The sequence below is a fragment of the Schistocerca americana genome, chromosome 7 (assembly GCF_021461395.2).
Source record: "Schistocerca americana isolate TAMUIC-IGC-003095 chromosome 7, iqSchAmer2.1, whole genome shotgun sequence".
NCBI classification, from domain to species: Eukaryota; Metazoa; Arthropoda; class Insecta; order Orthoptera; family Acrididae; genus Schistocerca; species Schistocerca americana.
Window position 1 is genome coordinate 250,218,589 of NC_060125.1, and position 22,981 is coordinate 250,241,569.

Consider the following 22,981-nt stretch of genomic DNA (forward strand, 5'->3'; position numbering starts at 1 on the left):
ACGCGATGTAGTGGCAATCTCCAAGTTTTGCTTTGCGCATTCATCATAAATAATTGTATTGTCTCTTTAGTCTGCCATGATGAAAGGGCACAAGTACTTATAAAAACAAAAAAAAACTTGTTGATATTTGTAACCTATTGTTACCTAAACAAAAACCAACAGAATGCAAAAGATACTAATGTGCTGTTGCCGGCCGTTGCGCGATACTATGCTCGCGACACCACTGTGCTTTCGCCGGCTGTTGACTGCTATTTTGTGCACGACGCTACTGTGGTGTCGCTGGACGGCAGAGTGATAACAGTGGAAACTGCTAGCTACATTAATTTATTTAGTGTTACTTTATTGTTCTGGACTCGCAGATAGTGCTAATTTTGCTGATCATTCAGTAATGTTTGGGTCAATTCTAGTGTGTGATTCCAATTCTTCATCTACATCTATACTCTGCAAATTGCTGTGAATTGATTGGCAGAGGTCACATCCCATTGTACCAATTATTATAGCTTCCTCCTGTTCCACTCATGTATGGAGGGCATGAAGAATGATTGTTTGGATGCTCCTGTACGTTCTGTAATTAATCTAATCTTGTTCCTTCAATCCCTATGTGATCAGTATGTAGCGAGTTATAATGCATTGTGAGAGTCATCATGTAAAGCTGTTTCTCGAAACTTTGTTGGTAGACATTCTTGGGATAGTCAACTTCTATCCTCAAGAGTCTGCTAGCTCAGTTTCTTCAGCGTCTCTGACACACACACTCCCTCGTGTCATGTTGCCCTTCTCTGTATTATCTGCTTTGAACTGTGAGGTCACACATGAGGTCGTGAGTTTGATGCAAAGGATGTAAGCAGTGTGTTATTAAACGTTTTATGTGATTGTCTTAGTAACTGATGTAAAATATACTGTTTTTTCCAAATAAATTGCCATTTTGAAGGGTGTGACTATGCAGAAAACTAAGAGCACAGCTTAAACTGCTGCGAGTGAGAGTATTAATTCTCACAAATAGTTGGCTTCTCCCCCCCCCCCCCCCCCCCCCCGCCCCCTCGAATACGGCAAGATTTCTCATAGAATTTTTTTTTTTTTATTATTATTTTTTTTTTTTTTTTTAATTGCTGTGTGTGCTTGAGCTGTAAAGGATGTCCCAGGAGGAATAGTCAGTATTCAGGGATATAACAGGAGCAGTCGTCTGAAGCTCTATTCCGAATGGTTACCAAGATAAACATATTGAATGTGCACTGTCATTTATTTACTCTATTATTCAGTATACTATTAACTTTATGCATGTACAACAGTTCGTAAACATTCAACATACATTTTACAAAGCTTGAATTGAATAACTACATATTTTTAACACATTCACCTCTAAGCAGTATTGTACACATCAAATTGCAGTGGTTCTACAGTTCACAATAAATTGTAGTGGCCAGGGGGTGAGTGGGGCTGCTGTGGCTAGAGACAGAGTGGCAGGTTCTGGAGATGGTTGTGCTGGGGAGGAGTAACTAAGAAAACTCTTACTGCAAGATATAACATCTTTTATTTAGTCTTGAGTTACAAATGTTGAAGTGCTGCATTGCCCCTATATATGCCCCCTGTATATGCTTGGTTTACTGACGTTGCTTTGCCGTTCATGTTGGAAAGTTGTGGCGGCAGGATTTCCTCTGCTGCCTAGGTTCTGCTGGGCTAACACTGTTTACCCATTTGGCAGTGTGTGCCAAAGTTAGCAATATGTGGCCTTGAGGGAGCAGTGCCAGTAAGGCGAACCGGTCTGGTGGCTGGCCCATGATGCGGTGGAGACTTGTGTGGACCCAATATCGTGGGGGATGCTGCCAGGCTTAGCATAACTGCTAGAATTGGAGGGCATTTAAAGTTATTAATAGCAAACTTGTTGTGCCAATACACTGTGTCCAGGCTTGTATGGATCAATACCTTTGTGTTTCAATGATGTGGAAATGTGCTGCGGGCCAGTTCATAGATGCATGACCTTTCTGCAGTGTCAACATAATTGCCCAGTATGGGGGCTTTGTGGGGTGCAAACAAGCTTGCTTGCCTTCGCACCTCCTTGCTTGCTTCACATGCGGCTGTAATGGAGGTACTTCTCACCCGTACTGGCCAAAATTAGCAACTGCAATACATTTCTACCATTTATGGAAATACACAAATCCTGGGTCTGAACCCATGACCTTTCTGCAACAGAAGATTTCACATACATAGTTATGTCATATATTATTTAAAATTTTACTGTTAAATTAAGCAACAAAGCTCAGAAGTCCAACATTCCCCCTACAGTTATTACTCCATCTGCTCACCCATCCATCGTTACACTACTACACAAAACCTCCATCCTCTTTTGAAGCTACCTCATAAGCATTAATCATTCAAAAGCACTAAACAACTATTTATATGAATATCTAATCATTGCACCCTTATGGCATCTTGTACTGTAAGTGGTCATTTTAATGCCACTCAAGGCCTCTTGTCTTTCGAATCACAATTAATTGTATACTACAATACTGCTATCTTATTACTATACACAGTTTCTCGCACCCCTTGTACGAAAGGTTAACCAGTTCAGTGGTATCTGATGCACTGGAGGACCACATCGGCGAGTGGTCCTCTGCCTAAGGTAGGCAAAAGCTGCACGAAAGAGACACAACACCAAAATGATGCCTGTGGCTGTGACACTTATTTTCTTGATTGTGTACTGCTGCTCCTACCAATATTGCTTTGTGTATGATAGCGTTTGCACTACTGGAATGTGTCCCTCTTGTGTGCTTATTAGCCAATTTATGGGTAGGATCAGGGTAGAATGCAACATTTCATTCACGCAGGTCAAATTTCTGACTAGAAGGATAGCTAGTGGCTTCTCTGGCCAATTCATCTGCTCCTGTGTAATGTTTAATTTGGTTTCCTCTGTAACAGAGGCTGACAGATGGAAATGTCTGTTGTCACAGTCTGTTATGTTAATAATTATTCCATTCCCATGCAGTTCTAAATGTTAAGCTCTGCAAGTCAACCTTGCTTGTAGCAGTTCTCTACTACCACTTCTACATCTACATGATTACTCTGAGATTCACATTTAATGCTTGGCAGAGGGTTCATCGAACCACAAACATACTATCTCCCTACCATTCCACTCCTGAACAGTGTGAGGGAAAAACGAACACCTAAACCTTTCTGTTCGAGCCCTGATTTCTCTTATTTTATTTTGATGATGATCATTCCTACCTATGTAGGTTGGGCTCAACAAAATATTTTCGCATTCAGAAGAGAAAGTTGGTGACTGAAATTTCGTAAATAGATCTCGCTGCGACAAAAAAGTCTTTGCTTTATTGACTTCCACCCCAACTCGCGTATCATATCTGCCACACTCTCTCCCCTATTACATGATAGTACAAAACGAGCTGCCCTTTTTTGCACCCTTTCGATGTCCTCCGTCAATCCCACCTGGTAAGGATCCCACACCGCACAGCAATATTCCAACAGAGGACGAACGAGTGTAGTGTAAGGTGTCTCTTTAGTGGACTTGTTGCGTCTTCTAAGTGTCCTACCAATGAAACGCAAGCTTTGGCTTGCCTTCCCCACAATACTATCTATGTGGTCTTTCCAACTGAAGTTGTTCGTAATTTTTACACCCAGGTACTTTGTTGAATTGACAGCCTTGAGAATTGTACTATTTATCGAGTAATCGAATTCCAACGGATTTCTTTTGGAACTCATGTGGATCACCTCTTACTTTTCATTATTTAGCGTCAACTGCCACCTGCCACACCATACAGCAATCTTTTCTAAATTGCTTTGCAACTGATACTGGTCTTTGGATGACCTTACTAGACGGTAAATTACAGCATCATCTGCGAACAACCTAAGAGAACTGCTCAGATTGTCACCCAGGTAATTTATATAGATCAGGAACAGCAGAGGTCCCAGGACGCTTCCCTGGGGAACACCTGATATCACTTCAGTTTTACTCGATGATTTGCCATCTATTACTACGAACTGCGACCTTCCTGACAGGAAATCACAAATCCAGTCGCACAACTGAGACAATACCCCATAGGCCCGCAGCTTGATTAGGAGTCGCTTGTGAGGAACGGTGTCAAAAGCTTTCCAGAAATGTAGAAATACGGAATCAGCTTGAGATCCCTTGTCGATAGTGACCATTAGTACATGCGAATAAAGAGCTAGCTGCGTTGCACAAGAACGATGTTTTCTGAAACCATGCTGATTACGTATCAATAGATCGTTCCCTTCAAGGTGATTCATAATGTTTGAATATAATATATGCTCCAAAACCCTACTGCAAACCGACGTCAATGATATAGGCCTGTAGTTCGATGGATTACTCCTACTACCCTTCTGAAACACTGGTGCGACCTGCACAATTTTCCAATCTGCAGGTACAGATCTATCGGTGAGCGAGCGGTTGTATATGATTGCTAAGTAGGGAGCTATTGTATCAGCGTAATCTGAAAGGAACCTAATCGGTATACTATCTGGACCTGAAGACTTGCCCGTATAAAGCGATTTGAGTTGCTTCGCAACCCCTAAGGTATCTACTTCTAAGAAACTCATGCTAGCAGCTGTTCGTGTTTCAAATTCTGGAATAGCCCATTCGTCTTCCCTGGTGAAGGAATTTCGGAAAACTGCGTCCAATAACTCAGCTTTAGCAGCACAGTCATCGGTAACGGTACCGTTGGCACTGCACAGCGAAGGTATTGACTGCGTCTTGCCGCTTGTGTACTTTACATACGACCAGAATTTCTTCAGATTTTCTGCCAAATTTCGAGACAATGTTTCATTGTGGAACCTATTAAAGGCATCTCGCATTGAAGTCCGTGCCAAATTTCGCGCATCTGTAAATTTTAGCCAGTCTTCAGGATTTCGCAATCTTCTGAACTTCGCATGCTTTTTCCGTTGCCTCTGCAACCACTTCAGTAATATTTACAGAATAAATCCAATGTGGACATGCTAGCTGGAATTAGTCATGGTTCCAGGATGTCACGTGATCAATCCTGACCTACTTTACATAAAGGCAATAACATCTTACATGTTCCGATTCCCATATGCAACACCTGGGTTGGGCAGGTGGGAACCCTTGCCTCTGACAATGTAAGAATTTGGTTAGCGACATTCCCATGTGACTAACACCACCTACGATCAGGACAAATGTCCGCAAGGATATCCACTTTTATGGGGATGCATGTATGTTGTCATGTTTGAACCTGACACAATTGTTGATTGTTAGAAATGATATTAGTGCATATAATTTTGCTGGATCTGTCTTAATCTCAACTGCTGATCTGTGGTAATACAGTGGTAGATTTGCTTCGTCTGGTTCAACTATGAGTTCCTATTCTGGTGGCAACTCCTGCACTCCTACATTCTTATCGAGAACTAATCTGCCATTAACAGAGCTGGACAGAGCTGCCCGTGTGTCACATGTAAGACTGCTTCTTGCACCTCTGTTACCATTATCCTAGCATCCCATAAGCTATCAGCTGAAGACTGCAACAGTCCCACCGCTGACATTCTCTTATCCAAAGTATCTACCCGAACCTTTATAACTTCGAGGTCCTAATTTACAGTATTTTTGGCATTCTTATCAGGTGCTTTATCTCTGTTGTTAACCTTCATAATACCTGTGTGTTGTTCAATACCTTTGTTCCAGGCTGGTTAACTTTGTAGTATGCCAGTCCACAGTCGCCTTATTCCTCTTCGCCACATTACTTACTCTCTCTATTGTATCATTCAGTTACTGGATGTCACCAACATCCACAGTTTCAATAACTGCTTTCAATAACCTACTCCCTCCCCTGTGGGTTCGGGGGTTAGAATAGGCCCGCGGTATTCCTGCCTGTCGTAAGAGGCGACTAAAAGGAGTCTCACATGTTTCGGCCTTATGTGATGGTTCCCTCTCGGGTTTGACCTCCATCTTTCTGAATTTATCCGAAGAGCGAGCCAATTGGGGAAGGGCGCCTTACATGGTGCACTGTATCCGTCGTGCAATTAGACCTTTAGCCGGATTTCTCGTCGTTGCAATGGTGTTCCGCTCGTTTTCGATCTCTTGGGCGAGGATACGTCCCTGGGTGCGATTACCACGCTGCCCTCTGCAGTGTTTCTTTTCACTGCGACGACGACCTTGGACATTTTTGCACCTAAGATCCAGCGCGGTAGCCAGCCCGTTGTGGTGGGGCCGCCATGTACCCTCTTGGTTGTAGCCCCCTGACAACACAGGGATCGCTCTACTGATGCCTGCGCCGTTAACTCCCCACGTATGCCAAGGAGTAGATGCCTATCCTCCTGGGGTATCGGGACTCCCGGCAACGGCCATCCTGCCAGGTGGCCTTTGCTGTGGCTGGGTGGCGCCCGTGGGGAGGGCCCTTGGTCGGAGTAGGTGGCATCAGGGCGGATGACCCGCAATGAAGCGTGGTACATCATCTCTCGCTGGCGGCCAGCCGCCAGCAGTCTCTAAGCGTTCTCGGGCTCAATTTAATGCTCAGAAGTACGACCCGAAAACGTTCCCCTCCCTGGCCAGGCCGTGGGAAGAGCGTAAGTCTCAGGATGGAGGTAACAGTTATTCGCCCCGATTCTTAGTTTGTACGAGAGCTGATGGGGAGTCTTTTCTCTCCACAAAGCCTCAGTTCTTCGTCGAGCATTTAGAGGACAAGTTTGGGGAGGTGGAGGGCTTGTCTAAAATGCGCTCTGGGTCAGTACTGATACAAACGGCATCCGCCCAGTCACGCAGGTTGCTTGCTTGTGACAAGTTGGGGGATGTTAACGCTACTATTACACCACATAAGAGTTTAAATATGGTCCAGGGTGTTATTTTCCATAGGGACCTCCTTTTGCAGTCTGATGACGAGCTGCGCGCCAACTTAGAACGTAGAGGTGTTCATTTCGTCCGCCGCGTTCATCGGGGTCCGAGGGACAATCAGGTTGCTACCGGTGCCTTCATCTTGGCCTTCGAGGGTGATACGTTACCGGAAAAGGTCAAGGTGATGGTCTACCGATGTGACGTCAAACCCTATATCCCTCCCCCGATGCGGTGCTTCAAGTGCTGGAAGTTCGGCCATATGTCTTCCCGCTGCACTTCCAGCCTCACATGTCGAGATTGCGGACGCCCATCTCATCCCGATACTCCATGTGCCCCGCCTCCCATCTGCGTCAACTGCGGGGAGCACCATTCACCTTGCTCGCCTGACTGCAAAGTCTTTCAGAAAGAGCGCAAAATCATGGAATATAAGACCCTGGACCGGCTGACCTATACTGAGGCCAAGAGGAAATATGACAGACTCCATCCTGTGAGAATGACATCTTCTTATGCAGCTGCTACAACACCTGTGCTAGCCCCATCAGTTTCGAGACTTCCAGCCAGCTCGATAAGCAGTAAGACTCCTCCTGCCCCCTTGCCAGTGGGGGGCTCTACCCACCTACCTCAGGGGCAACACCATCCCCCCCATCAGGGACGTCCGTCCCTGCTTCTAAGCCGGAGAAGTGTCCAACTTCTTCGGCTTCTCACGCTCGCAAGGGGTCCCTTGGGTCCCTCCCTTCCTAGGTTTCCACCAGTGGGAAGGCTGACGACCGACAGTGGCGTAAGTGCCCGCAATCAGCTGGTCGACGGGCTTCACGATCCTCCTCAGTCCCGGAGACTGAATTGGTGAAGCCCTCCCAGCCAGTTAAACCCAAGGAGCAGCGTGAGAAATCAAAGAAGAAGAGCTCCAAGTCCAAGGAACTCGCGGTGGCAGCCACCCCACCGCCACCTTCCAGATCTGCATCTGAGGACGAGGTGGAGATCCTGGCGTCCGCTGACGACCTCGATCTCGCCGGTCCCTCAGACGCCATGGATAGCACTAGCACGGGTGCTCAATCGGAGGCAGCAGGTGACCCAGCGGCGTAATCTGCCTTCCCAGTCCCGTCACACCTTTGTCCGCCTTGGACACTACCATCCTCCAGTGGAACTGCAGCGGTTTCTTCCACCATTTAGCTGAGCTCCGCCAACTTCTCAGCCTTCGCCCTTTCTTCTGCATTGCTCTCCAGGAAACTTGGTTTCCAGCGATGCGAACCCCCGCCCTCCGTGGCTATCGGGGTTATTATAAGAACCGAGCAGCTTATGAAAGGGTGTCTGGTTGCGTCTGCATATACGTCCTTCACACTCTGCACAGCGAGTCTGTCCCTCTCCAGACGCCTTTAGAGGCTGTCGCTGTACGCGTGTGGACGCCATAGGCTGTTACCGTCTGCAGTCTTTACATTCCACCGGATGGTGATGTCTCGCAGCCTGTCCTGGCTGCACTGGTCGCCCAATTGCCGCCACCCTTCTTGCTGTTGGGCGACTTCAATGCCCATAACCCTGTGTGGGGTGGGTCAGTGGCCACAGGTCGGGGCGCCATCGTTGAGCATTTATTGTCGCAGCTCGATCTCTCGCTGTTAAATGATGGTGCCTTCACACACTTCAGTGTGGCGCATGGCACCTACTCCGCCATTGACCTTTCCATCTGTAGCCATAGCCTCTTACCATCTGTCCAATGGAGTGTGCATGACGACCTGTGTGGTAGTGACCACTTTCCGCTCTTTTTGTCACTACCACAGCGTCACTCTTATCATAGCCCTAGCAGATGGGCTATGAATAAGGCTGACTGGGATTTGTTCTCCTCCACTGCCGCTTTTGAGGCTCTCTCTACTGATGACATTGATGCGGTGGTTCAATCGGTCACCGCCGACATCGTTACTGCCACCGAATCTGCCATTCCCCGTTCTTCTGGGTCTCCTCGGCGGAAGGCTGTGCCTTGGTGGTCGCCTGAGATCGCTGAAGCGATTAAAGATCGCCGGCGGGCGCTCCAGCGTCACAAGCGACATCCCTCCTTAGCGCACCTTATCGCCTTCAAACGGCTGCGTGCGCGGGCCCGCCTCCTTATCCGCCGAGGCAAGGAGGAGTGCTGGGAGCGGTATGTGTCCACCATTGGCCTCCATGTCACTCCCTCGCAGGTCTGGGCCAAGATTCGACGCGTCTACGGCTATCGGACCCCTGCCAGCGTCCCTGCGCTCTCACTAAATGGAGCCATGTGTACTGACTCCGACGTCATTGCAAATCGCTTAGCAGAGCATTTTGCTGTGAGTTCCGCCTCTGCGAATTACTCCCAGGCCTTCCGCTCCATTAAAGAGCGGCTGGAACGTCGGAGCCTTTCGTTTCGCACCAACCACCCGGAATCTTACAATGCTCCATTCAGTGAGTGGGAATTTAGCAGTGCCCTAGCTGCTTGCCCTGATACCGCTCCTGGGCCAGATGGCATCCACTGTCAGATGCTGAAGCACCTTTCAGTGGACTGCCAGCAGCGCCTTCTCGATCTTTACAACCGTCTTTGGGTCGAGGGGGAGTTTCCGTCGCAATGGCGGGAAGGCATTGTCATCCCCGTTTTGAAACCTGGAAAGACCCCTCTGGAGGTGGACAGCTACTGTCCCATTAGCCTCACCAACGTTCTTTGCAAGTTGCTTGAACGGATGGTGAGCCGGCGCTTGCATTGGGTACTGGAGTCTCGGGGCCTTCTGGCTCCGTCTCAGGGTGGGTTCCGTAGAGGCCGCTCCGCCACCGACAATCTGGTGAGCCTGGAGTCGGCCATCCGTACTGCTTTTGCCCGCCGTCAGCACCTGGTCGCTGTCTTTTTCGACATGCGGAAGGCGTACGATACGACATGGCGTTATCACATTCTTTCTACGCTTCATGGATGGGGTCTTCGGGGTCCTCTGCTGATTTTTATCCGCAATTTTCTGTCGTGTCGTACCTTCCGCGTGCAAGTCGCGGCCTCGTATAGTTCCTCCCACGTCCAGGAGAACGGTGTGCCACAGGGCTCTGTTTTAAGTGTCTGTCTGTTTTTAATAGCCATTAACGGGCTTGCTGCGGCCGTGGGAAATTCTGTCTCCGCTTCCCTGTATGCTGACGACTTCTGCCTTTACTACAGCTCTACTGGCATTGCAGCTGTTGAACGTCAGCTACAGGGCGCTATCCGGTAGGCGCAGTCTTGGGCTGTAGCGCATGGGTTTCAGTTTTCGGCAGCCAAGACCCGCGTTACGCATTTCTGCCGGCGCCGAACAGTCCATCCTGAGCCACGGCTTTATCTTGCCGACGAACTCCTTGCTGTGGTGGAGACCCACAAGTTTTTGGGGGTGGTTTTCGATGCCCGGTTGACTTGGCTGCCTCATATTCGGCAGCTTAAACAGACGTGTTGGCGGCATCTAAACGCTCTGAGATGCTTGAGCCACACCCGCTGGGGCGCCGACCGCTCTACCCTGTTGCGGCTCTACCAGGCGTTAATCCAGTCCCGTCTGGATTATGGGAGCCTGGCTTATGGCTCAGCATCCCCATCTGCGTTACGGGTGCTGGACCCAATTCTCCACAGCGGGATACGCCTTGCCACTGGTGCTTTCCGCACCAGCCCTGTGGACAGCGTACTAGTGGAGGCAGGTGTACCTCCACTGCGGGTACGACGCCAACAATTACTGGCTGCTTATGCTGCCCATGTTTTTAGTTTGCCCGGGCATCCAACTTACCGTGTCCTGTTCCCGCAGTCGGTCGTCCATCTGCCGGACCGTCGGCCCCGGTCGGGTTGTCCGATCGCCGTACGCGTCAAGGAGCTTCTCTGCGGGCTTGGGTTTTTCCCTGTTCCGCCTCCTTTCCAGGCGCCTCTGCGTACACCCCCGTGGTGTGTTCCTCGCCCTTGCCTTCGGCTCGACTTGGCACAGGGCTCGAAGGACTCGGTCCCTCCAGAGGCCTTCCGCCGCCGCTTTTATTCCATCCTTGCCACGTATCAGGGCTCTGGAATTGTTTACACCGACGGTTCGATGGTTGCTGGTCGTGTCGGGTATGCGCTAACTCTAGGGGACCATTCCGAACAACGGTCCTTGGCGGCTGGCTGCAGCGTTTACACTGCTGAGCTAGTCGCCATCTTTCGAGCCCTAGAGTATATCCGCTCCTGCTCAGGTGAGTCCTTCGTGATCTGTAGCGATTCCCTGAGCGGTTTACGAGCTCTCGACCAGTGTTTTCCTCGTTCTCGTCTGGTGATGGCTATCCATGAGTCCCTGCATACTCTTGCGCGTTGCGGCCGCTCTGTGGTCTTTGTGTGGACCCCCGGTCATGTCGGTATCCCGGGCAATGAGCATGTTGACCCCCTGGCGAAAGAGGCCACGTGTAAACCATCTCTGGATGTTGGCCTCCCAGAGACTGATTTGCGGGCAGTCCTCCGCCGAAAAGTTTTTGCGCTTTGGGACGCTGAATGGCGCGATCGGATTACACCCAATAAACTCCGTGCCATTAAGGAGACGATGACTGTGTGGCGGTCATCCCTGCGAGCCAACCGCAGGGACTCCGTCGTCCTTTGTCGGCTCCGCATTGGCCACTCCCTGCTAACACACAGTTATTTACTGCGCCGGGAGGACCCTCCTCTGTGTCGCTGTGGGGCAGCTTTGGCAGTGGCCCACATTCTGTTGGCCTGCCCCCTTTTAGCTGTGGTCAGGCAGACATTTGCGCTGCCTGATACGCTCCCTGCCCTTTTAACAGACGACTCCACTATGGCTGACTTAGTTTTACGTTTTATTCGGGCAGGGGGATTTTATCATTTAATCTGAGTGTGTCTGTTTTATTTTATTGTTTTGTGTTGATTCTGGCCCTTGGCCTATGATTTTCAACTGATTTTTTTTAATGTGTTTCTAAGTGGTTGGCTTTTCCTTTTTTATTTCTATGGTCGGCCAACCACCGTCACACTCTGTGTGGTTTTAGTTCGTTTTGTCTTGTCCTTGTCTCAGTTTCTCTTGTTCTGTATCATCTGTGATCTCTTCTGTGCCTCGTTTTTATTCTCTGTGGGTGTTCTTTGTCTTTGGAAAAAGGGACCGATGACCATAGCAGTCTGGTCCCTTTAATCCCCCAAACCAACCAATAACCTACTCCATATGTATAATCCACTTCGCTGTACGATACGTGACACTGCTTCCATTATCCGAGTCTCGCCTCATTACACATTTCCTAAGCGTTCAGTGTCAGTTTCAGTGCCCAGTATGGCTTATGAATACTACATTCTCTTGCCCTGTGGAAAGTACTCCAGTTTCCAGTGGTAGTACCCACAGTTTATCCTCTCTGCTCCTGATGAAGAAGTGTAACACTAACAGGGAACTCCCATCACTCCACTCCCTCTTTTGAAATGTCTGCCACCTCATAGACATGCCAAAGAAAATGGAATATTATAACACAAAACTTAAATTATTTTCTCCTATTTCCGTGGTCTAAATCTGTATGGATCCCGCAGAGGTTGTGCCAGGTCTCCCTGCTTCCCCAGCTTTCTACTACCCATGTCTTTACCCTCAACAGGTGACGACATGTGCATTAACTCATCTGGAGTACCCTCAAACAGCTTCAGACATCCAACATGAACAGTAGCTGTGTGAGTCGGTAATTGAAGCTTGACATGTAGTGGTGGTGATATTTCAGTTACGTGATATAGCCCCTGATATTGAATTACAAATTTCTTGGTTTTACCTTTCAGAACAGAGGGGTTAGCCACTGACTGACTTTGTACTATGGTACTCTGCTCACACGATTTCCCAATTTCTCTTGGTTTTCTACAGCTCTAGTGTTTGCTCCTTGAACATGCTTCCCGACTTCTCTGTGTTTTAGTAGAATCCCTGACTCACTCCCCATCCCTGCCAATTCTTTGCTAAATTTTGTCAAACAGTGATGACACACGCCTCCTGTAAACTACCTCATATGTTGATAGTCCTGTAGTAGAATGGCCTCTTGCATTATATGCGCTTATAACGGAAGATAAGTATACATCCCAGTCATTATTGTGTGAGTTCACATAATATCTCAACATCCTTCAGGCTGTGCAATGCACCCTCTCCCTCCTAACCTTATCCTAAGGGTGCAGTGGACCTGTCCTTAACCTCCTAACCTTTAACAAATTACACAGCTGCATTAATGAATCCTGCGTAAAGTTTGTTCCTTGATCTGTAATCATGGTTCGTGGCACCCCAAATTTAAGCACCCAACTGTTCACCAATTCTTGCACTACCATTGCTGCCTATTGATTAGGGACTGCAACCACTTCCAAATATCTATAAAAAATATAAATAAAAGCCAGCACAAATCTATTCCTGGCTGGAGTCCTGTTGAATGGCTTGAGGACACCCATTCCAGTCTTTTGGTAACCTCTGCAAAGTTATCAATTTACGGCTCATATCTGCCTGTTACGCCCCTATACACAACCCCTCTGGACAAATCCGCATCTTCTTTCCTTGACTTCCACCAATAGCTTTCCACTACTCACTTATTCATTGTTCTACAATCCCCATGCCCTGATAGTAAGTGATCACATGCATCTTTCAGCACGTCCTCCTTTAGCTCTGTTGGCACTAGTACCTGCGGCCCCCAATCTCATTGTCTTACGCAGCAATCTGTTACATAAAGCGAATTGTGGCTGCAATGCATACTGTTTACATTCCATGTCAGCCCAGTGTGCTGCTTGCCATTACATACGTACATACTTAACATTCATTCATACATTAATCTTTGTTCCATAGATAGATACGACATTTTGTAATGATGTGGAACATGTCACTTTAACATAAGTTTCCTTTACACAAGTAATAATTAATTAATTTTTGTACACAATTACTACTTCATATCTAAGACTTCATCTATTGAGTAGGAGTAGTTGTCATTCAGAAATTCTTTCAACTTGCTTTTAAATGTTGGTTGGCTATCTGTCAGATGTTTAATACTATTTGGCAAATGACCAAAGATTTCTGTGACAGCATAATTCACCTCTTTCTGTGCCAAAGTGAAATTTAAGCCAGTATAGTGAATATCATCCTTTCTTCTAGTGTTGTACGTATGCACTTCACTGTTATTTTTGAATTGGGATAGGTTGTTAATGACAAATTTCATAAGTGAATATATGTATTGCGAAGGTACTGTGAATATCCCGAGTTCCTTAAATAGATGTCTGCAAGGTGATCTTGGGTGGGCACCAGATATTATTCTGATTACACACCTTTGTGCAATGAATACTTTCTCGCTTAATGACGAAAGGCCCCAAAACATGATGCCATATGAAAGCAGTGAATGAAAATAGGCATAGTAGGCTAATTTACTGATATGTTTATGACAGAAATTTGCAATAACCTTAATATCATAAATAGCTGAACCAAACTGTTTCAGCAGATCATTGATGTTTCTTCCAATTCAATTTATCATCAATGCAAACGCTCAGAAATTTTGAGTATTCTGCCTTAGCAACAGGCTTCCTTCTGTTCATAGTCTATATTCAGGAATGGTGTTATGCCACTTACTGTACAGAATTGTATAAACTGAGTTTTCTCAAAATTTAGTGAGAGTCCATTTGCAGAGAACCACTTAATAATTTTCTGAAAGACGTTATTTGCAATTTCCTCAGCTGATTCTTGCATCCTGGGTGTGATTATTATACTTGTATCATCAGAAAAAAGTATATATAAAAAACAAAGATGAGGTGACTTACCGAACGAAAGTGCTGGCAGGTCGATAGACACACAAACACACACACAAAATTCAAGCTTTCGCAACAAACTGTTGCCTCATCAGGAAAGAGGGAAGGAGAGGGGAAGACGAAAGGAAGTGGGTTTTAAGGGAGAGGGTAAGGAGTCATTCCAATCCCGGGAGCGGAAAGACTTACTTTAGGGGGAAAAAAGGACAGGTATACACTCACACACACGCACATATCCATCCACACATACAGACACAAGCAGACATATTTAAAGACAAAGAGTTTGGGCAGAGATGTCAGTCGAGGCAGAAGTGTAGAGGCAAAGGACTCCTTACCCTCTCCCTTAAAACCCACTTCCTTTCGTCTTCCCCTCTCCTTCCCTCTTTCCTGATGAGGCAACAGTTTGTTGCGAAAGCTTAAATTTTGTGTGTGTGTTTGTGTTTGTTTGTGTGTCTATCGACCTGCCAGCGCTTTCGTTCGGTAAGTCACCTCATCTTTGTTATATATATATATATGGAAACATTCCACGGGGGAAAAATATATCTAAAAACAAAGATGATGTAACTTACCAAATGAAAGCATTGGCATGGAGAGGGTAAGGAGTCATTCCAATCCCGGGAGCGGAAAGACTTACCTTAGGGGGAAAAAAGGACGGGTATACACTCGCGCGCGCACACACACACATATCCATCCACACATATACAGACACAAGCAGAATCAAAAGCCTTTGAGAGATCACAGAATATCCCAATGGGTGATGTTCGATTATTCAATGCATTTAATATTTGATCAGTGAAAGCCTTTCTGAAAACCAAATTGACATTTTGTTAGAACTTAATTTTTACAAGTATGTGATGCTACTCTCGAATACATTACTTTTTCAAGAATTTTGGATAAAGCTGTCAGAAGTGAGATTGGGCGGTAGTTGTTAGCATCAAATCTATCCCCTTTTTCATGCAATGGTTTAACAATAGCTTATTTCAGTCTATCTGGAAAAATGCCCTATTTCACTGAGATACTACATTTGTGGCTGAGAATCCTACTTATTTGTTGGGAACAAGCTATTAGTACTCTGAAACTTCTTGGCAGATTAAAACTGTGTGCTGGTCCGAGACTCGGGACCTTTGCCTTTCGCCGGCAAGTGCTCTACCATCTGAGCTACCCAAGCACGACTCATGCCCCGTCTTCACAGCTTTACTTCTGCCAGTACCTCATCTCTTACCTTCCAAACTTTACGGAAGCTCTCCTGCGAACCTTGCAGAACTAGCACTCCTGAAAGAAAGGATATTGCGGAGACATGGCTTAGCCACAGCCTGGGGGATGTTTCCAGCATGAGATTTTCACTCTGCAGCAGTTTGTGCACTGATATGAAACTTTCTGGCATATTAAAACTGTATGCCGGACCTAGACTCGAACTTCGGACATTTGCCTTTCGCGGGCAAGTGCTCTACCATCTTTCTTTCAGGAGTGTTAGTTCTGCAAGGTTCGCAGGAGAGCTTCTGTAAAGTTTGGAAGGTAGGAGACGAGGCACTGGCAGAAGTAAAGCTGTGAGGATGGGGTGTGAGTCGTGCTTGGGTATCTCAGATGGTAGAGCACTTGCCCGCGAAAGGCAAAGGTCCTGCAGATCACTGAATTTTTCAATTCAGCAAATGTCTGCACACCTTGGTCCCTCTGTACATCTGATGTATGCTTTGGCTTCCCCTGCCAACCATAATTTTGTCCCCTATAGTAATTGATCTAGTGGCCACCCCAGCAATACTAGCTGTAATTGGTGATGCATTTGTCTGCATGCAAAACTTCTAAATAGAAGGGGGAATTTATATAATATGAGAACTAGTAACTATCCATAAAAAAACGGGGGGAGGGTCATTTGTTGACTTATCATATTTGGTATGTGAAAGTGCTCAGCATCTATATGTTCTTCTAGTATTTTAACCAAAGCAGTAAATGTGGCTGTTGGTACCATTTTAAAACATTTGTCATTGCGCACAATTTGCATTTATTTTGAACTTCTTTACTCTATGTTGACAGTGAAAGTATGCTTACCAGGTTATTTGTGTTTCAGGTCATATATCTCATTTGATATTCTTCGCCGTGTACTCTCTAATTATTTTGGGTACGATGTGAAATATGTAATGAACATTACAGATATTGATGATAAGATTATCAAACGTGCTCGTCAGAATTACTTGTATGAACAATATGAGTCTGAGAACAAAGAACTTTCACTAATACTGAATGATGTAAAGGGAGTGATGGAACAGATGCAAGGGTGGGTTTCTGCTGCAGAAGATCCTGATCGAAAAGCAATGCTTGAGAAAATGCTTTCTCGTATGAGTGATGCAGTAAGTGATCTCGAAGATGCAGTAAAAAGAAATGACAACATTGCCACTCAGGAAGCACAGAAAGTAAGTAATAGACAGCAGTCTTGTGTGATGATAACATAATTACACCATACATAGTCCCACATTTTGGTGATTTCACACCTCTTTGTGCATATGAGACATCTTTGTGTTGGTGACTTTCTTTTATGGATTTCCTGCTACCCTTCCTGTGATCTAGAGTGCTGGAAAACTTTGCTTTCTGAATAGTGTACTGTTATTTCCTCAAGCTGTCCATGGGAGTATATTTTTGGGTGTCTGGGTGAGTATGTGAATGTGTGTACTTTGCAAAAACAGACATAATGTCTTATGGGATAACAGCAATCAGTGATTTTATAATGTTACTTAAAATCCCTCTTGATTGCAAATTTTTTTTTTATTATTCATATGACCAGTTTCGGTTCATTCAGAAGCATCTTCAGATCTGATATTACAGTTACAGAAGTAACCAGTCCAAATCCAGCAACTTTCACATGCTACGTCACATGATGTGATGTGACGTAGCATGTGAAAGTTGCTGGATTTAGACTGGTTACTTCTGTAACTGTAATATCAGATCTGAAGATGCTTCTGAATGAACCGAAACCGGTCATATGAAAAAAATAAATAAATAATAATAATTTGCAATCAAGACGGATTTTAAGTAACATAATGCGTGTACTAGTACTAGAAAAAGAGTTAGAACTCGAAAGCTAGTGTGAATGCTGTTTTCTGTTAGGTGTGTCTTGTGTTCAATGCATCGATCCGCTATAGATGACTGGTTACCTTTCCCTTATTTTACTTATATTTCCTCAAACTGTTATTTCTTGTTTATTATATAATTATTAATTATGGAAGTCAGTGTTTTTCTTAGTTTTTGACATGGTCTTTGCAATAAGTCAAGGCAAAATAATTGACCATTACTAAATTTACTCGTCAGAGAACTGAGTGCATCCACTGTAAACAGTGGTAAGGAACAAGTCGGTGAGCTGCTGTTCGGAAACAAGATTAATCTAAGATTTGGCACAGTATTAAATTAATTTTAGAGAGCAACTTCTTGCAGCATGTAAACAGTGTTAAGGATGGCCCTTAACATTTCTACCATCACCCTGTCTTGTAAATTCATGTCTTATGGGAAGGGGACACAACTTAAGGTTGTTTAGTTAGTTAAATAAATATTCACATTTACCTGATAGCAACAATTTTTGAAGTGAAGTGCCTTTGCACTCACAAACATATTCGAGATCTTTATCTGAATTGTAGTTATGTCACATCATTCTCAGATTTATAAAAATCTTCCTGAAAAGGATTTTCCTGGCCTGAACACTGCATGCATTACCACTGCTGGCAACAGTGTTTATGGCACTTATCTCTGTTTACTTGTACACTTTCTGACAAAGCTGCCACTAGCAACTCGAAACTCGTGACACAGCTGCCATATCTCAGTTTATTGTGGAGCTATTAAGTAATATGAATAAAACAAATCATTTCCTGTGTTTTATAAGCAAGTGTTCCCTACCATTGTCCATTGTTTACAGCAGAGGTCTTCTGTTCTGTAGCAACGTAATATTGAAACTACGGAGAAATGAGCAATATTTGAAGTACACACTTTGTAATATACATGGCCCGGTCGCATTAATGTGACCATCACCTACGTTTAACATCAGCGTGCAATATGAAGTGTGTTGTGGGACGGGTGGTGGCAGAATATGGGAAATAGTGCAGTCTGTGTTGTAATGCAGAAACGGAGTGAGTTATCTGATGTCCAAAAGGGCATCATCATAGGCTTCCAGCCCAAGGGTGGAAGCCTTTCCAAAGTGGCTAAGTTTGTAAACTGTTGGCGTGCTGCTGTGCATGGCAAAAGGGCGCTATCAGAAACTCACCAGCAGAACTGTGGTTCAACACGGACCGTAGATGACGGGTGAGCAACGGCTGTGGAGATGTGTATGGATAAATATATGTGCAACTGTTAAGCAGTTGACCACTCAGATTGACCAGTGAGCTACCAACAGTGTCTTCTCAATGACAATTCAGTGAACGTTGCTGCGTATGGGCCTCTGCACCAGCTGCCTGGTTCATTCACCCGTACTGACTGCTGTTCATCGGCGATGAAGGCTGGAATTTGCACACCAATACCACATCCACTGAGTGGTGACTGGTGGCGTTTTCCACTTCTTTCACTACAAGGATAGTACATTCATTGTGTGGGAACACGACAGACAAGCGCCGAATGAGTTTCTGGATTAATTAAACAGTGCCCATCAAAATATTATTTTCATGATAGAGCAAGAAAACAGTGTCAGTAGATGTTTTCCTTTTCTGGATATATAAGGAAGAAGGCTGACAGTATGGTGGGCCATACAGTTAATGGGGAGAAGACCTACAAAGACCTTCATGGAACAAGCTACCACTATCCAGCACAGAAGCATACCGTGCTAATCACCCCGGTATGTAAGGCATGCATTGTATGTGACAAAAAGTCTCTGTCAAGCTATACTACCTGAAGGAAATATTCTGTAAAAGTGGGTACAGTGAAACTGAATTAAGAAGAGCGTTCAAGGAAAGATAAGATGCAGCTGATTCGGAAGATGAGGAAGGAGACAAGACATGCTTTTCCATTATGTAGAGTTGTTCTCACCCAAGATCTGCGTGGAAAATGTGACAACATAGCTACCCTCTGACCACTGATTAAGGTGTAAGCTAGTCTTGGCTCTGTGAAGAACTCACTGATAATTAACATTCCAGGTATATACTGTAGACACTGGTGTTAAATTACTCTGTTGGGTGGTGGAGTTGGGGTACTAGTGGTCAGGAAGGTCTTCAGCTCTCCACCCAGGACACGATTGCAGCAATGTACTGGCTAGGTGTGACATTCAGTCATAAAAATAGTATATTCCTTTATTTTGTATCAGACTACATCAGTTGTGATGAGTCTAGGCAGCAGTTAGCACACCCAAAGTGCTGTCTGGACTTGATTGGTGAAGTGTGCTCATGCCAGCAAGCAGCCTCCTGTCAAACCAGTGTGTAACCTTAAGTGGCCACCACTCCAGCGGTGTAGCACCGTATCAGCTTGCAGACCTTTGGTCAGTGCTGTGTTACCACATACTCTACAAAGTTAGTCATGTTGGCTGGGTAGACATGCTACACAGAGTTGAACTGTGGACCTTGGTGTGAACGGAATGTCAGTGTTGGCAGCTAATGAGTTTGTCCAGTCAGGGTGACAAACAGCAGCAGAGTTTGCTTGCATCACACAATAGCAGGTGGGTGACAAAGTAGCTCAGGCACAAACTGTGGATTCCCAAGATAAGTAGCCTCCAGTGGATGGAAGTTACACAGCAGGTGGCCTGGTGGCTGGATGGCACCAGGTGAGGAGGATTTGGACTCAGGCAGAATCACAGCTAGCAACAACAGCGTGCAGAGGCGCAACTTGATGATACTGTTCCTTATGTTGACTGGCATAGACTTCCTCTTGTAGCTGGCATCTGGCAGTGTCTGATATTGTTTGTCTAAAATTGATTATTAATGTGATCTCAATCCACCACTATTTGTGGGATAGTAGCACTTTCCCTCCAGCCAAACTGGGGTGTCAGCCCTAGTTTGGGGGAAATCAGTACATCACTGCCTTGGTCTACCAATATAAAAATATCTCTTCAGCCACAGAATCATGCTACTTCACCAGAAAATGGTAAGTGTCATTCATATTGCCTGTTGTCTTCTGCCTTGGTACCTTTGGTCAATGTTCAAGGCAGTGGAGGTTGAATCTTGGATAATGCCAGGCAGTCATGCTGGTGTAATGTCAAGAAAATCATTAAACAAACATTGACCAAAGGTTCTGGGACAGAAGCCAACAAGTAATATGTCAACAAGTGGCTAAGAACAGTGACACCCAGCTGGAAATAAGAGCACCATTCATCAGTAGTGTTTTTCACCAAATGGTACCACCAAACGAGATAAACTTTTATTTATACCTAAGAAGCTTACTGACCATGGAAGCTTTGCATCCTCATTCACTCGGTCTCTCTGCCTGACATTTTGTTGTCTAAGTGTATATTCATTCTTTTACTATGTAACTTTAGACGTGTTGGAAGAGATCAGGATGTAAAATGTTTAAAATAGTACTTCATAGAATGAAAGGTGACATGGAAAGCTGTACCAGAAAGAGATTTTAAATGAGTTTTGAGAACACTTCAGTTCCCAAAAACTATATACTCCTTTTTCGTGTGATGTTTTAAAATATTGCACTGCTTTTTGTTATGGGTCTTCAGTGTCATAGGAAGTAATTTTACCTGAGCTAGTAAAATTAACCCTTTAACTGCTCTGGATGTGTTAACGCACACCCCTCTGTACCTGTACCTGTGTGCTCTGAACGTGTCTACGTGTAGACACGTTCAGAGTACCAGGTAGAGGGACTGGTGGCACGCGTAGACACGTTCAGAGCACACAGGGACAGGTACAAAGGCGTGCGCGTTAACTCGTCTGGAACAGTTGAAGGGTTAACCTAATTTGTGTGGTCTGAGTGAAAATAAACTCTTGTTACAGCTGCTGCTGAAGGAAGCTAGAGATCCACTTGCAGAATGGCTGGATCAACGAGAAGGAGCATCTGTTAATGATATCTCGATATTTGCAAAATTATCGCGACACTGGGAGTCTGAATTTCACAAAGATATGGATGCATTAAATGTAAGTCTTCAAAAACTTTGCAGACAAGCTATACGTAGTGTCACCTCATTGTTCCTCGTAAATACTAATAACTGAAATGCCATTGCTCATAAAGTCTTCAGCTAATATCTGTCAGAGCTACCGAGACCACAAATGAAAGGAACAGTCAATCCACTACATTACCAACATATTTTCTTTGAAACATTTCTTTCATCACAATGTGTAGGACTTCACTGTGGGAATAACAGTATACAAAATGATTTTTTTAAATCAACTGAATAAAAATAATTTGTACAAATTAGTTCAGATTATTTTTGAAGAACATAATTATTTGTGGTTAGTACTTTCACCATACTATATCTCCAACATCAGCAAAAAATTGTATATTTGAAATAAGAGAAAATCTTTGTCATCATTTTATCACTTACTTGGCGTAACATACACTTCCCTTTTTTACTGCTCTTACAGGTCCTCCGTCCAAATGTTCTTACTCGTGTGAGTGAGTATATTCCTGAAATAATAAATTATATTGAGAAGATAATAGCAAATGGCATAGCCTATGAATCCAATGGCTCTGTATATTTTGATGTTGCTGCTTTTGATGCCAGAAAGAACCATTTTTATGCAAAATTGGTTCCTGAAGCATATGGGGATGCAAAGTCACTTCAGGATGGTGAAGGTATGTTGTACGTTGTGAGAATGTATTGAAAAATGTCACTTTTGCCATGAGAAGAAAATGAGGTTGAAGGGGAAGGAGGTCAAACCAGAACATATACTTCTGCAGTGCTAGGTGCATATGTATCTGTATAAATTCATATATTTCTGCAGTGCTAGGTACAGATGTATTTGCATAAATTCACAAAAGTTGTCAGGTACTTTGGAATGGTGATGTTTTATGTTCCATTGATTTCTTTACAGAAACTTTATTCTACTACTTCCATAAGCAGATATGTGGATGTAATGTACATTGTAATTTCTCTCGCCATTGCAGTTATTTCTTAGTGGTTTTCCTTTATAAGTGAAATACCATGTTACATTTATATTTTGGTAAAATAATTTTGTCATTGACGTTTCAACAAATCAAGTGGTCAACCACCAGCCAATAGTACCAGGTGGTTATAATTAAATTGCAGCTACACACTAAGTCTATTGTGGGACATAATTATCATATGGCAGTGAAACTTGATAGATATTCTAATGTGTTATTCAGAACCACTTCATGGTGGGAAAAAAATTAGTTCCAATTTTGGCCACCGTGTGCAAATCTGGTTCTGTGAACGCGAGAAAGATATCGAAATGTTTCCATATGTAATGGATTGTGAATGGGACATGGGCAGAAAAGGTCAAACAAGTGAGAAAGGCATAATGTTGATAATATTATTAACAGCTGGTTTCACAATTTGTTCAATATGAGCACCAGAGAGGTGGACGAGATGCTGTATAGCACCAGATTTCCACCTC

General features: G+C 44.7%; 1 protein-coding gene across 3 annotated transcripts in view; it reads left to right on the top strand.

Annotated features, from left to right (window-relative positions):
* Positions 1 to 22,981, top strand: part of LOC124621771 (cysteine--tRNA ligase, cytoplasmic) — an 83,828-nt gene that overhangs the window by 2,156 nt on the left and 58,691 nt on the right. For all 3 annotated transcript variants that reach the window (XM_047147203.1, XM_047147204.1, XM_047147205.1), the window contains exons 3-5: positions 16,567 to 16,909; positions 21,401 to 21,541; positions 21,989 to 22,199. In XM_047147203.1, coding sequence (XP_047003159.1) covers positions 16,567 to 16,909; positions 21,401 to 21,541; positions 21,989 to 22,199 — 695 coding nt within the window. The remainder of the gene's footprint in view (positions 1 to 16,566; positions 16,910 to 21,400; positions 21,542 to 21,988; positions 22,200 to 22,981) is intronic.